The sequence below is a fragment of the Onychostoma macrolepis genome, chromosome 19, assembly GCF_012432095.1.
Source record: "Onychostoma macrolepis isolate SWU-2019 chromosome 19, ASM1243209v1, whole genome shotgun sequence".
Lineage (NCBI taxonomy): Eukaryota > Metazoa > Chordata > Actinopteri > Cypriniformes > Cyprinidae > Onychostoma > Onychostoma macrolepis.
In genome coordinates, this window is record NC_081173.1 from 16,429,728 (window position 1) to 16,444,325 (window position 14,598).

Below are 14,598 nucleotides of genomic sequence, written 5' to 3' on the forward strand. Positions count from 1 at the left end.
CGGCAATGCACTTTTACCGTATTTCAAAAATGATAAGAATACATATAAAGATATACTTAAATCTTACTATAGTAAAAGCACTCTTCAACTAACTGCGTTTAATATAAATTGTAACCTTTTTACATTTTAATTTATTTGCAGCTAATCCATTTAAGAGTCTGAAAACATTGCATTCAGTTTACACTTAACTACTGTTTATGCCTTTAAAGTATATTTACATCATAAGTACTTTTTTTTTTTTTTAAAGAATGCAAATTGTACTACTGTATATGACCCTGGACCACAAAACCAGTCATAAGTCGCACAGGTATATTTGTAGCAATAGCCAACGATACACTGTATGGGTCAAAATTATCGATTTTTCTTTTATGCCAAAAGATCATGTTCCATGGAGATATTTTGTAAATTGCCTACCATAAATATGTCAAAACTTAATTTTTGATTAGTAACACGCACGGCCAAGGACTTCATTTGGACAACTTTAAAGGCGATTTTCTCAATATTTAGATTTTTTTGCACACTCAGATTGCAGATTTTCAAATATTGTCTTATCTTAACAAACCATACATCAATGGAAAGCTTACTGTATTTATTCAGTTTTCAGGTGATTTATAAATCTCAAAGAATTGACCCTAATGACTGGTTTTGTGGTCCAGGGTCACAGATAACACTTTTATGGTGCTTTTTTGTCTATTTTGATTCCCATTTGCTTTTATTGTATGGAAGAGTGCAGCATGAACATTCCTAAAAACATCTTTCGTGTTTCACAGAACAAAGAAAATCATACAGGTTGACTATATTATGACAGAATTTTCATTTTGGGGGAATTATCCCTTTAACCGGACACTCACGTTATTACATGATGCTGGTAGCAATCACCCCTCAACGTTTTCCTGACCTCGTCTTCTCTCTGTGCAAAAGGCCGCCCACTGTCTACCCAGGGCTAGGCTCAGTCTGTCAGCACAGTCAGGCTCAATGAGCCCCATCTAACTCCTTGTCATGCAATAAAGACAGTACAGCCTAGTAGCAGAGGAAAGGGACGTCCATAGACCCTTATTGTGCTCAGCTGCCACACACATGGCCCCTGAATGCCATACATGCTGAGGGTTTAAACTCCCGTGCCCTCAATAATGAAAGTCTATGTCCCGACCGCCGTCTCACCACTCCGCCGGCCCGTCTGAAAGAGCCCATTGTTGGTCAAAAAACAAAAATCAAATTGACAGCAATAACGACATAATGGATTCACACAATCGACTGTATTTGCAGACGGGCAGATGCTCAGGCCAGGTTAGTTCACAAGCTAGGTATTGTCTCTATATAGACATTCGGTTCATAGCTTATCCCTAGATGTTTGCTGGCCATGTATGAACACTTTCTTGAATTTCTCACATTTGTCAGACAATTGTAGGTGACATACTGTAAATGTATTTTTCTCAAAGCACCCTGTCTACTGCGTCAATGTGGTCGGCACTCAGAATGCCAACAACCTGATCACTGTGTCCACAGACGGCCGGATGTGCTCCTGGAGCCTGGATATGCTGTCACAGCCTCAGGTCAGTGCTGACGCTATACCAGCATCCATCACACCGCTATCAAAGTCTGCTTGCTCAATCCATGTGTGTCTGTTGTAGGAGAGCATGGAGCTAGTTTATAACAAGTCTAAGCCGGTGGCTGTGACTGGGATGGCCTTCCCCACTGGAGACGTCAATAATTATATAGTTGGCAGTGAGGAGGGAACAGTGTATACAGCGTCCAGACACGGCAGGTGAGTAGCACATACACGCATACATTTGACACACCGTCCATCTAATCAGAAGAGTTCAGAGACAAATAAAATATAACTGGGGTCCAAACCATTCAGAGTGATGATGTCCATCCTTTAAACTTTGTTGAAAACAAACATTTGATATGAAAATTCATTACATGAATCAATATTGTTCAAAACTGTCTCCTGGAAAAATATTAGAATTCTTATTCAATATCAAATTTTATTATAAATATCAAACCTTTGTTTCTCTTTTGTGTTGCTTCACAGTAAAGCTGGCATCTGTGAGATGTTTGAGGGCCATCAGGGGCCAGTGACAGGCATCAGTTGTCACAGTGCTGTGGGCCCTGTCGATTTCTCCCACCTCTTTGTCACCTCTTCTTTTGACTGGACTGTAAAATTGTGGAGCACAAAGGTAAAGGATAGTATCCTCTACACTTTTCAAGCATCATCAGAGTACTTTACCCTTCTCTACTGATTAACCCTAACTTCCCTGCAAGATGTTCTAAATTAATTTGTGCATGACTAAAAATTAGTTTTAATGAGATTCATTGACTTGTGGACTGGAATTAGTCACCATTTAAACATTAACCAGTGCGTCATCAATGAATTCATTCAAGAGTTTGAAGTTTTGTAGCACTTTTGTTCATTCAGTCATACTTCATTTAAACATGCAATAATTTACACAGCAGCAAACATTTTTATTTGGAGTTTTTGTACACTCATTGAAAGTACAAATATTGGGTTAATTTAAAAAAAAAATCAGTGCTTTGTCTTGTTTTCCAGAAACAAGCAATTTTAAGCATGTATGTATCAAAAAATATGTAAAAAAATTACATGACATTAAAATTCTTCTTCTTCTCATTATTATTATTATTTTTATTTTATTTTTTTCAAGTAAATGTATCTTGTTTTGAGGATGTTTTAACTGGAAAGCAAGATAAAAAAAAGCATTTGTTTGCTTTTTTATGTTTATAAAACCCTAATATGTCATGTACAAACCAGGCTAATTCAAAATGCACACAGTTTCCAACATTAATGTAGGCGTGTCTTTTCTAAAGAGCATTTTAAGCTCTGCTTTGTTAATGAAGACAGCATCTTGGCATTGTTTTTGTACATGCAAGTAAATCCATTCTGTGTCCAAAGCTTTGAGACCACTGGACAGTGGCTTTTTGCCTTGGAGATTAATCTGCAAGCTCAGAATGAATGATTGAGTCTCTTGATTGGGGTTCAAACCACATGGACCAAAGAGATTGAGCAAGAGCGGGTTAGGGTGGGAGACGTATGGACATGGTTGTGCTCACAGATATACTGCAATCTGTGTCTGGAGATACTGGCTCAGATCACATTAACCACAGAGTGAGGGAAGCATGAAGGCCAAGTATGAATAAAAGATGGACGTCGAAAGAATGTTAGGGGAGGAGAGAGGCACAAATAATAAAATAAAAAAAAGCGATGGAAAAAGTGGGATAGCTTGAAGAAGAGACATCAATGACACAACCTTGGTAGTTAAAGGGATAGTTCACCCAAAAATGAAAATGCTGCCTTCATTTTCTCACCCTCATGTTCTTCCAAACTGGTATGAATTTCATTTTTGTGTGGAACACAAAATGGGAAATTTTAAAGAATGTGCTGGTTGCTCTTTTCCACACAGTTTTTTGAGCTTCAAAAATGTTCAGAATATCTTGTTTGTTACATTTTTCAAGTCTTTTGAGGTTATATTATAGTTGTATATATATAATTTATATAAGTGATTTATTAATTTATAATATCAATAATATCAATAATTTACAGGTTTGAGTAAATGATGACAGAATTTGCAATAACATTAAAACATTATTTGTGGTCAGTAAGTTTTATTCTTCAAGGATACAATAAATTGATCAAAAGTGATGGTAAAGACATTTATAATGTAAAAAGAATATTTCAGTTTTACAAGTAAATGCTATTTTTAAACTTTCTATTCATCAAAAAGAATCCTGAAAAAATATGTCATGATTAAAAAAAAAAAAGCAGCACAACTGTTGCCAACATGTTTCTTGAGCACCAAATCAGCATATTAGAATTATTTCTGTAGGATCGTGTGACACTGAAGACTGGAGTAATGCTTTGCATCACATGAATAAATTACATTTTCCAGTATATTAAAATACAAATTGCAATATTTCACAATATTACTGTTTTTTTTTTTTACTATATTTTTCATCAAATTAAACGCCACACTTTGGAGCGGTAGTGTACATTTTTATGACAACTATCCCTTTAAAACGAGTTAACAAAGAGTTAAAAAGCAGAGGAGAGCCAAATAATCTGCAGTAGATGGTGGACACAGGTCATTTAACAAGGAAGTGGCACATCTACTGCCTCAGGTCCCGGGATGGATAATACAGCTGAGCTGCATTAATGAAAGCTACAGTATACATATCATGTTCTCACACTCATTGCTATCTGCACAAGCCTATGTAAAGTCCTGAGCTTCCTGAAACCGCTACATACCGTCCTGTCACTTTAAGTTGGACTCAATGCATTTTCTGTACAAATCTTAGACTTTGTGCATTCTGACAGATATTAAAACATTCCTGGGATGTTATGGATGTGCATGTGTTATTTTTTGGGGACGGGGGAATTCCTTCCCTTTGAGGAGAGCCGCAGGAATGCAGGCCTGTCTCTTTCTCCTGCTTGTGGTTGTAGGCACACCTTAGCTTGGGACTAAGCATGCTGTGAGCCTCCACACATTATCAGTCACAGGCAATAATATGAATTTCAAATGACACCTGGCTTGCTGTTTTTAGACATCGATGAGTTAGTTTAGTCATTTTATGTTCATTGGGTACAGAGCTGCCTTCATTTTTCTGTTTGTAGTATAACCAAGACAGTGCTGACAGTGCCCCTTTATTGGTGTCCTATAAAACACAAAAGGAAAAAACGGTGTATGTTTCCCGTCAATGCCTGGTCCCTGCTCGGAAAACTCTCCTTGTGCCCTAATTTGCCTTTTTAAGTGCCTGTGGCAAGTCCTTGATGACTTTTCTATCTGCATCGCAGTCCACGTCTGGGTCTGTGATGGTGGTCACATGTGTAGGCACCGTTTACTGTAGGCACATTAACAAGTACATGAGTTACTGGAGACTGAATACATACTAAATCCCATCACTAGATTTCTGCAGAGGCATCAGAGAGGTTATGGAATGAATGTGAGGTCTGCTGAGGAGTATGCACATCACGCTCTGTTAGAGGGAAAAAAATGGCCTGCAAACTGATCTGTAGTCCTCAGGGAGGGCAGAATCAGCGCTGGCGCCTTCAGGATTTGGATTTATAGCTGTGGATCAGATCAACTGATGAGCATAGTTAAAGTTCTAATTGGACCTGTACTGGTTTGATCATAACATAACAAAATAACAAAATTACCATAGTGGCTCATACAGCAACATGCTGAATGGGAAACGTAAACCACTGTTCCTTTCATACTGGTGGATTGTTCATGGATTTTTCTCTCGCATATTATCATTATGCTTGGTTCAAAGATGAAAATTTTTACCATGATTTACAGAAGACACCCACTAAAATGTCATTCAGTGTAACAATAGTTCATGTACCAAAAAATGACGTCAGGCATATTTAGAACCAGAATCATTAGATGACATTAAAGGATCACAGTGCAGCTCCAGAAAACCAATTCATTTTCATTTGAAATCTTTACCTAAATCTTTGCCACTATCCTTCAAACTACTAGTTTTCTTTGTCCGTTTTTAATCGTTTAAAATATAATCAAATTTGGCATGTTCACTTCTTTTATTTATTTGAATACATACCGTTCAGAATAAGTAGATTGTTTCATTTTTACATAAATGTATCTATACGACAATGGAACATTATTTTGATTTTGATTTTCACAAAAGATATTTGAAACATTAAAGCAGACCCATTTTGGTGTCCAGATGAAATTACATTTACATAGAAAGCGTATTAAATGCAAGTAAAGTGTCTTCTTTAAAGATGCTTTCTGTGTATATAAATCACTTTTGTAAATGTAATTTCACGTGGACACCAAAATGGGACGTCTCTTTGAATTCACACTACTGATAAAAAGTGTGGAGTCAGTAAGATTTTTTTTAATGAGAAAAGTCTCTTATGCCTCATAATACAGTAAAAAGTGTAATATTGTGAACTATTATTACAATTTAAAATTCCTCAGTGTCACATGATCTTTCAGAAATCATTATATGGTGCTCAAAAAACTTCATAATGTTATTATTTTCATTGTTGAAAACAGTACTATTTTTGTGGAACCTTTTTCATGACCTGATGAATAAAAAGTTGAATGAATAAAAAGAACTGCATTTATTTAAATGCTAAATCTTTTGTAACAAAATAAATGTCTTTACTGTGACTTTTGATCATTAATGCATACTTGAATAAAAGTATTACTTTCTTTCAAAAACATTTTTACTGATTTCAAAATTGAACTTGTATTTATTTAAACGGTTTGTTATTTATTCATTAATTCATTGTTTGTTTAATGTTCTAAGTTGTAGGCTATCTTTTTATTTTTGTATGCTTGGACCATCTCAGATTGTGTTACAATAATAAGTAATACAATAATAAAAAACTAGAGTGATTTTAAGATCTTGGTGTGTTTTGGTGTGGTGGAGTGTGTCTCAGTGTGGTTCATTAGCGTGCTGTGGTCTGCATTGCTCTCCGCCCAGCTGTCTCCATCTGTACCTGTGCGGAATGCATCCAGCAATCCTGAGTATCTCTCTCTACCTCTCTCTCTCTTTCTCTTTCTCTCTCTCCTTTTCTTCTCTTTTCTTCTATGCCACAGACAGCTGTTACACTTAGGTTACAGTACACCTTGGAGAGACTTTCATCTAGCGTTTTTTTATGACACTGCTTGAATGTGCAAAGGTTTTAATTAGCTCAATCCCAGACAGGCCCCAGGGCTGCAGCAGCGCCACTCTGTCTACTGCCTATGCCACTCTCTCATTCTCTCGTTCTGCCTCTCCCTCCGTCTTCACCCGCTCTCTCGCCCTCCGTTTGTCCCCTTACAACCCCAGCACCTTCTTGCTTGTCCTGTTTGCCCTTTCATTGTACCTTTCTCATGATATTTCACCTCCTTTTTCTCATTCTCAGCAAAACAAGCCGCTGTACTCCTTTGAGGATAACGCAGATTACGTCTACGATGTTATGTGGTCCCCTGTGCACCCCTCGCTCTTCGCCGCCGTGGACGGCATGGGTCGTCTGGATCTATGGAACTTGAACAACGACACTGAGGTGAGGTAACGCTTTCGGTCTGGTCCCCCAGATCACGCCAGGCCAAAGATGCATCAAAACAACAACAAGTTCCTTTCTGTGTGGGCGTCTCCCCACAGGCCGCCCTTAAATCAGCTTTCTGACAGCTCCTCACCAACAGCTCGCACAACACTCCAGCGACGTTCCTTTCCACACACACGCATAGTCTGCAAGCTTACAGCTAATTACTCCGATGTGTGCGGATTCCTCTCTCTCCACCATTCCAGAGTCGTTGAGTTCCCATGGGCTACAGCCCAGCAAAGCGGTTTAACCTGGTCTTCCAAGGCCACTGCCTCTCAAGACCTTCAGGGACAATCACAGCTTTACTTATTGTATGGGACTGAGATATACTGCAAAAAAATATTTTCCTAAACATAAACAAGACAAGAAAAAAGACTTGTTTTCTATGAAAAAAAAAAAATATATATATATATATATATATGTGTGTGTGTGTGTATGTATAATTTTATATATTATTTTATATTTTGTATATTTTTATTTATTATATTTATATAATTTTCAACAATATTTATTCGTTTTAATTTAAGTTTTTTTTTTACTTCACTGGAATATCTTGTTTTAAACATTGATTGTAAATTTCAAAATTATGATAATAAAATTATATTAAAATATATAATAATCAACAATTTAAAAATCAAGATACTGTGTATCCTCTGAAAACAAAAATAATTTTCCATTACTCAGCTGGATTTTTTCTTATAGTTTACTCATTAAATATTGTTAGCTTTGTAGTTTAATGTAGTTCTTTTGATTATAGAAAGTAAAATACTTCAATAAACACCATATCAATTTATGAAAATCTAATTATATTCAAATACATCAGAATAAACAAATATTCAAAAGATATTCTTAAGAATGTAAATAATTAAAATCATATTCCATTACTCCACTGGAATTTTTTTATCTTGTTTTTAACATTAACCTCAATTTTTAACGTAAGATACACATTTTGATTATAAAAAATAAATTAATTCAATAAAAACTATATAAATATATGAAAATTAAATTATGCTACAAATATATAATACAAAATATTTTTTTTCATCATGAATAGAATTAGAAGTACAAAACAATTTAATATAAACCTCTCTGAAAATGTCTGAAGCAGTTTGCACAGTAATATTTTTAAGAATGTTTAGATGTATTTTTCTGAAAACAAGGCCTGATTCAATTCAGATTTTTTCAGTGTTGGCATGCAGACTTTGTAGAACAGTGAGGTCATATTAACTGTCATATACTGGATCCAATGGCGTATGTCACTGATAATGGAGTATCATCGTGCAACACATGCTATGATGTTGCTTCACATGACAGTTGACTTAGTGCTACATGGAGCATTCACACAATACGTCAAGTCTGTAATTTTGTACATGCCTCACAACTGCAGCCCCTGAGGCCACAGCACAGAGTCCAGCGAGAGCGGTTGGGTGTTATGTCTCTCCTGTGTGAGATGAGATCTGCTCTGACTGACACTGCCTGTCCACTAAGGAATACACACCCACTTTAATTACATGCTGCTCTGAGATCTGCTGTTCTCCACTCACCCATCTCTCTCTAACCATACGCTGTGGGTTTGGTGGAAGGTAACCAATAAACAGCTGATTGTAAATCATATATACTAAAGTCAAATTGAAATCAAAACTGACCTTATTTTCCTTCTTAACATACATTTCTGGTCTGACTGAATGATTCTTGGAAAATAATGTTAACGTAATCTTTCATTTAAAAAAAAAAAGGCCCTCTTTGACCACTTTTCATAATCCAATCAAATCTCATTAGATAAAGACCAATCCCATCCTATTTATTTTATTATTAATTATTATCTTAAATATTCTGTTTAACTCAAGAAAAATGGTAAAAAATAAATAAATAAATCATGTTGTTTTAAAGGCTTTGCCAAATGGGGACACAATGTGAGCTGAATTTAAACCCACAACTGCTACTTGAGCACCATGTGCTTTTATGCTAACCATGTGTTTTTTAGGCCACATAGATTAATTTGATACAATATAAACTGTATACCATGGTAATGAATGATTAGCATTCTGTAAAATGAACCACTATTAAAATTCTGTCTGATACTGAATTATTTTAATATTCTGGCCAATCACCTACGAATGGATGATATTAGTCAAAACTATTTTGACTAAAAAAATGACAAATAAAAACAAAAATCAGTTTACCAGTTATTAGTATTCAATGCTACTAGTAAATTTAGGCATCACAACATTATAATGTTCAGTATGAAATATTGATATTTCTTTTGAGATTTGATAAAGATTCCATTTAAGATTTTTGATAAATTGTTTGTAAATTTAAAAAAATGACTTTTAGGTGAGTTTGGCATTATGAAAATGTACAACAAATATCTAATATCAACCTATATATATATATATTCTCTAACATTGACTCATAATTGATATGGGACCAATGTATTTGTGTAACAGTATTTTCTTCAAATTCCAAAATTCAAATATTTAATTAAAAATATGTATATTTTAATTTTTAACTTGCAACCCTACATTTAATTTGTGGTAAAAGGTCCCCTGATTTTTTAAAATTTATTTGTTTATTTATTTTTTCACTGTGGCACCATTTCCGCCAAAAAACAAACAAATAAAACATGCCAATGATTCTATTAGTGTTGAAAGTATGACTTTCATGTATAGCAGTAAATTTGGCCTTTAGTGTCGTATCCGTAACCTTTGACCCTGACCTATGTTACTTCTTTTCAGCTCGTTCAGTCTGTTGAGAGCAGATAATGAGTGTGTGTGTGTATGTGGTTGTGTGTGTGGTTGTGTGTGTGGGTGTGTTGTGTGTGTGTGTGTGTGTGTGTGTGTTGTGTGTGTTGTGTGATGCCTCAAGAACAATGCACGTTATCCAAAACATCAGGAGCTGGCAGTGCCACGGCAGTGCGCATGCTGACGCACACACCGACACATGCGTAAACAGGCAAAGATCTTGTGCCAGAAAGCAGCCAACAGTTCTCCATTGTCAACTTATAAAGAAATTCACCCATAACACCATTAACAGACTGCGGGTTCGCCTGGTTCCAATTTACGCAAAGAGAAGCTTGCAGCCAATTTAACCTTGCAGTTGACTCTTGGAGGAAGCTGCTCGCTAATAGCTCTCAGGCTGTGGTTAGCCTGTTCTGAAGCGAGGAAGCTTTTGTATTAGCCATCGTACAGCTTCCATCTTTGCTGACAACATATGTCAGGCCAGTCCTAACTGTCATAAGTAATAGGCAGAAATCAACCTCACGCACGCACACAAACAGAGCCTGTGTATCGCTTTAATGTGTGCGGAGCAACTTTTCATGATGATTTATGAAATCATTAAAAGCGCTCATAGTTACTTCCAGCAGAGCTGTGGATTCATGTTTTCTTCCTATTAGAGCTCAGCTTTGACTAGACATCCTAACGACATCATTTTATCACAAGGGCTCTGTATGTTTACACTATATGACTTATAGGCTGATATCCAAAAGCTGAAGACATGTTTTGTGTAGTGAGATTTATAAGTCCAAATTCTCTTTGTTATTAGGGGTTCAAGCACGCAGTACTGAAACCCTATTGTAATTGTTAGGATTTTTATTATTCTTCTTCCGCCGTAAAACTGATCGTGCAGACCAAACCGTAAAGCCTAGAAACTTGGCCAAATGATAGAGCTCAATTTGGGGAGAATCTATCAAAGACTCACCTCAATCGGACAATAGGGGGCGCTACAGCGATCAAAAACGCGAAACTGCTCATAACTCCTAAACCGCTTGTCGTAGACGCAAAAATTTTGTGTTTTTTCCGCAAAATAGAGTTATGTCCAAAACCTACTTTTGCGAACTAGTCTTAGGTTTTTCGCCCAATCTGAACCAAACCAGTGCAGAAACATTCTCTGGACAGTGAATATCAATAATTATCAAAAAAAAGTTGAAATTTCGACTCACTGTCGCAATGGGGCGGCAAACCGTTCAAAAGTCGCGGGCCAATTTTACAAAACAGGCTATAACTTGTGAACGAAATGAGATATCTTCACCAAACTTGGTACACATATGTATGAGCTCAATCTTTGGTGAAATTAAAAGAAAATGTGCAGATCAGCCACTTGGTGGCGCTATAAGATCGAAAAACTATAACTACGTAACCGTTGGTCCGATTGACTTGACATTTGGTATGCACTGTCTTTGTCCAATGTGCCATAAGGATCTATGAGGACATTGGCGTATCTCAAAAAACGTGGCCGCCATTGGCCAATTAAGTTTGAGCACCTATTAAACAAGGTTAACGGAGGTCAATCGGAACAAAACTTGGTGGGCATGTTCGTCTCATGGCCCTAAAGGTCTGTAAGAATTTTGAAAGAAATCGGCCACTAGTTGGCGCTAATGAGTTTTATGGCTCTGTAATCACGTGGTCTTTCACACACCCACACAATATGCATATCATTTGATAGCTCATCTCATAATGAGCAACCTTGCCTCAAGAACCATTGCTGTCTATCAAATCATTCATTAAATATTCACAAATAGGTTAAAAGCCTACTTTTGCGAACTAGTCCCTGGTTTCTCGCTCAATCTTGATCAAACCACTGCAGCACAATTTTCTGGACTCTCTAGATCAATTATTATCAAAAAAAATAATAATTTTGTCCTTTGGTTAGCTATAACAGGGTCATTTAGCAAAGGGGCGTGGCCGAATATACCCAAAAGCTTATAAAACCTCAACGAAAACTCAAAACTTTACGAAACTTGGTGAAAACATGTGTCAGACGACTCTTAACAAGCATACAAAGTTTCATGGAAATCGGACCATAGGTGGCGCTATAACAGTTAAATAAGGCCTCAAAAACACAATATTTCTGTATAAAAAGACCTCAAATTGTAGAACATGTTCATATATTCAAACAAACACATGATCTTCATTTAATATGATAGATCTCCTCATTTTGAACAACTTTGCCTCTGGGAATAATGCTGTGCATCAAATTGTTCATTAAATATTCACAAATATGTTAAAAACCTACTTTTGCAAACTAGTCCTAGGTTTTTCGCTCAATCTTGATCAAACTAATTTTAGATATGTGATTATTAATTTAAAAAAATTTGCTTGTGATTATTTAAGCTTTCCATTTATAGATTTCCATTTTTTTTTTTTTTTTCAAACTGAAAATATTCACATTACACAATTAAAACATTTAGGTCAGTAAGAGTTTTTTCTTTTTTTTTTCTTTGAAAGATATTACAATTTTTATTCACCAAGGATGCATTCAGTTGATCAAAATTGACAGTAAAAAAAAATTATTATTTATTTTCTTATTTATGTTATTCATTTAAGAATCATGGGGAAAAAATTGTTTCACGGTTTCCACAAAAAAAAGTTTAACAGCACAATTATTTTAAACATTGATAATAACATTGAATGATTCCTGATGGATCATGTGACACTGAAGACTGGAGCAATGACTGCTGAAAATTCAGTTTAAAATAGAAAAAAGTTATTTCAAATTGTAATGATATTTCACAATATTACTGTTTTTACTGTATTTTTCATCAAATAAATGCAGCCTTGGTGACCTTATGAGATTTATATCAAAAACATTTAAAATTCTTATAATTCTTAGTATACTGTATATGCTGGTATATATGTCACCATAAAAGAGACTTTTATGGTGAGATTTTGCAGACCCCAAACTTTTGAATTAAGTACTCCATGAAGAGAGCAACCTCTGTCCTTTATCCTTCATCAGTGTGTTATTCACATATTGTGTGTTTGATATGAAGCTGTATATGATTAGAGGTGTGTTTTGTGTCCAGGTGCCCACTGCTAGTGTGACAATAGAAGGAGCTCCTGCTCTGAACCGCGTCAGATGGGCCTCTGGGGGCAAAGAGGTCGCCGTGGGAGACTCAGAGGGACGTGTGTGGATATACGACGTTGGAGAGGTATGAATCTTTTCTCGCTAATAAGTATCGTAATGTGCAAAATTACTGTTATTATTCTTCTCTCAGAAGTATTTTCGGCTGTACGGCAGCATTATGAACATCATCAACCCAGTTCGGCCTGGATGCAGAATGAAAGTGGAAGTGAAATTGAATCTCTCAGTTTGACATAAAGGGTTTGCATGTTTACCAAGCTCTCCGCGTGGCTAGCTTGTTTTTGTTTGAATCTTTTATTTTAATTACTTATTTTAAGGCAGTCTCCACATGACTTAACCACCGCCACAGAGCAGCAAACCACCAGAACTCCCATGTTTACCATGTTCTTTTCGGTCTCCGGGTTTGGCCTCGTGTGTGGGGCAGTGCTAATCTTAGCGCAGTGTATGGTGGTAATTGGAGAGTACGTCGGTCGAGCATGTGGGCTCCTTGGGCTGATGATAATAGTGGGTCATCAATAAAATGAAGTGAAGGAAAGTTGAAGGGTTTAGGTGGAACGGGGCTTATTTACAAAAGACTTTGACATTAAGCACTCAACATGGCTTCCGTCAGCAGAGGCAGTCACCAACTTCCAGTCGCGGCAAGTAGTACCACTTCTGACGACTGCCAAGGTCCCTTTGTGTTATATTTAGTAGACTGTGTTAAATATTTGCTTTGGATCACCACAGCATGTTTTCGCTGCGCTTGAGTCATATTGCATAAACTTCAGATGCCATTTCGGGTGGTTTACAGTTGAAATAGGTTTTGTTCTTCAGCTGCGGGTCACCCCCTGTATGAGAGTTTTTTAAGGCCAGAAATATACTCTGTGATGTACTAAAGCTAAAGAGTCTCTTTAAACTCTTGCTCTGCTGCTGTATAATTCTAGTTGACCATAGAAGAAGACAATTTATGTGACCATCTGCTCTACTGCCCCTTGTGGCAAGGCATATAATGCAACACATATTAGTCTTGCATTATGAATTCTGTTAAGACAATATCTTCTAAACATTGAATTTATGATTTAAAGCATGAATTTTGTTAGTATTTTTTTAAGAAACAAGGTTAAATATCTTATTAAATCTTATTTAAAAAGTTTAAAATATTATTTTTATTATTTTCTTGAAATTGTTTTTAACCGATTTATTTATTAATATCTAAGTAACTTTTGCCTGCAAAATTATGTGGTCCAACCAACCTGCAGATGAAAAGAAACAGAGAGGACCCCACCAGTCCATAATGACTGTGTGCTAAGCTCAATAAAATATTAAATATTTTATAGATTAGATAAGTTTTTTTTTTTCTTTTTCAGTTTGCAAAATGTCATGTGGTGCAAATCCCTAAGAACTTGAATCATGATATCTTGATACTTTCTCATTTAACACAATAATAGCTTTAAATAATGTTTTGTGGGTATTTTCAGTCAAATTTATTTTGCGATTAATTTGATTAATTTATTGAAACGTGATGTAATTAACTAGATTAAAAATTTGAATCGACTGACAGACCTAATATCTATCTATCTATCTATCTATATATATATATATATATATATATATATATACACAGTCATGGCCAAAAATATCGGCACCCTTGCAATTCTGTCAGAAAATGCAACACTTCTCTCAGA

The 14,598-nt window shown here is 35.9% G+C and overlaps 1 protein-coding gene across 7 annotated transcripts in view; it reads left to right on the forward strand.

Moving 5' to 3' along the window:
* LOC131525487 (cytoplasmic dynein 1 intermediate chain 1) overlaps nucleotides 1–14,598 on the forward strand; it is a 68,552-nt gene that overhangs the window by 49,011 nt on the left and 4,943 nt on the right. For all 7 annotated transcript variants that reach the window (XM_058753158.1, XM_058753160.1, XM_058753161.1 and 4 more), the window contains 5 exons: nucleotides 1,440–1,553; nucleotides 1,632–1,765; nucleotides 2,036–2,180; nucleotides 6,893–7,033; nucleotides 12,876–13,001. In XM_058753158.1, coding sequence (XP_058609141.1) covers nucleotides 1,440–1,553; nucleotides 1,632–1,765; nucleotides 2,036–2,180; nucleotides 6,893–7,033; nucleotides 12,876–13,001 — 660 coding nt within the window. The remainder of the gene's footprint in view (nucleotides 1–1,439; nucleotides 1,554–1,631; nucleotides 1,766–2,035; nucleotides 2,181–6,892; nucleotides 7,034–12,875; nucleotides 13,002–14,598) is intronic.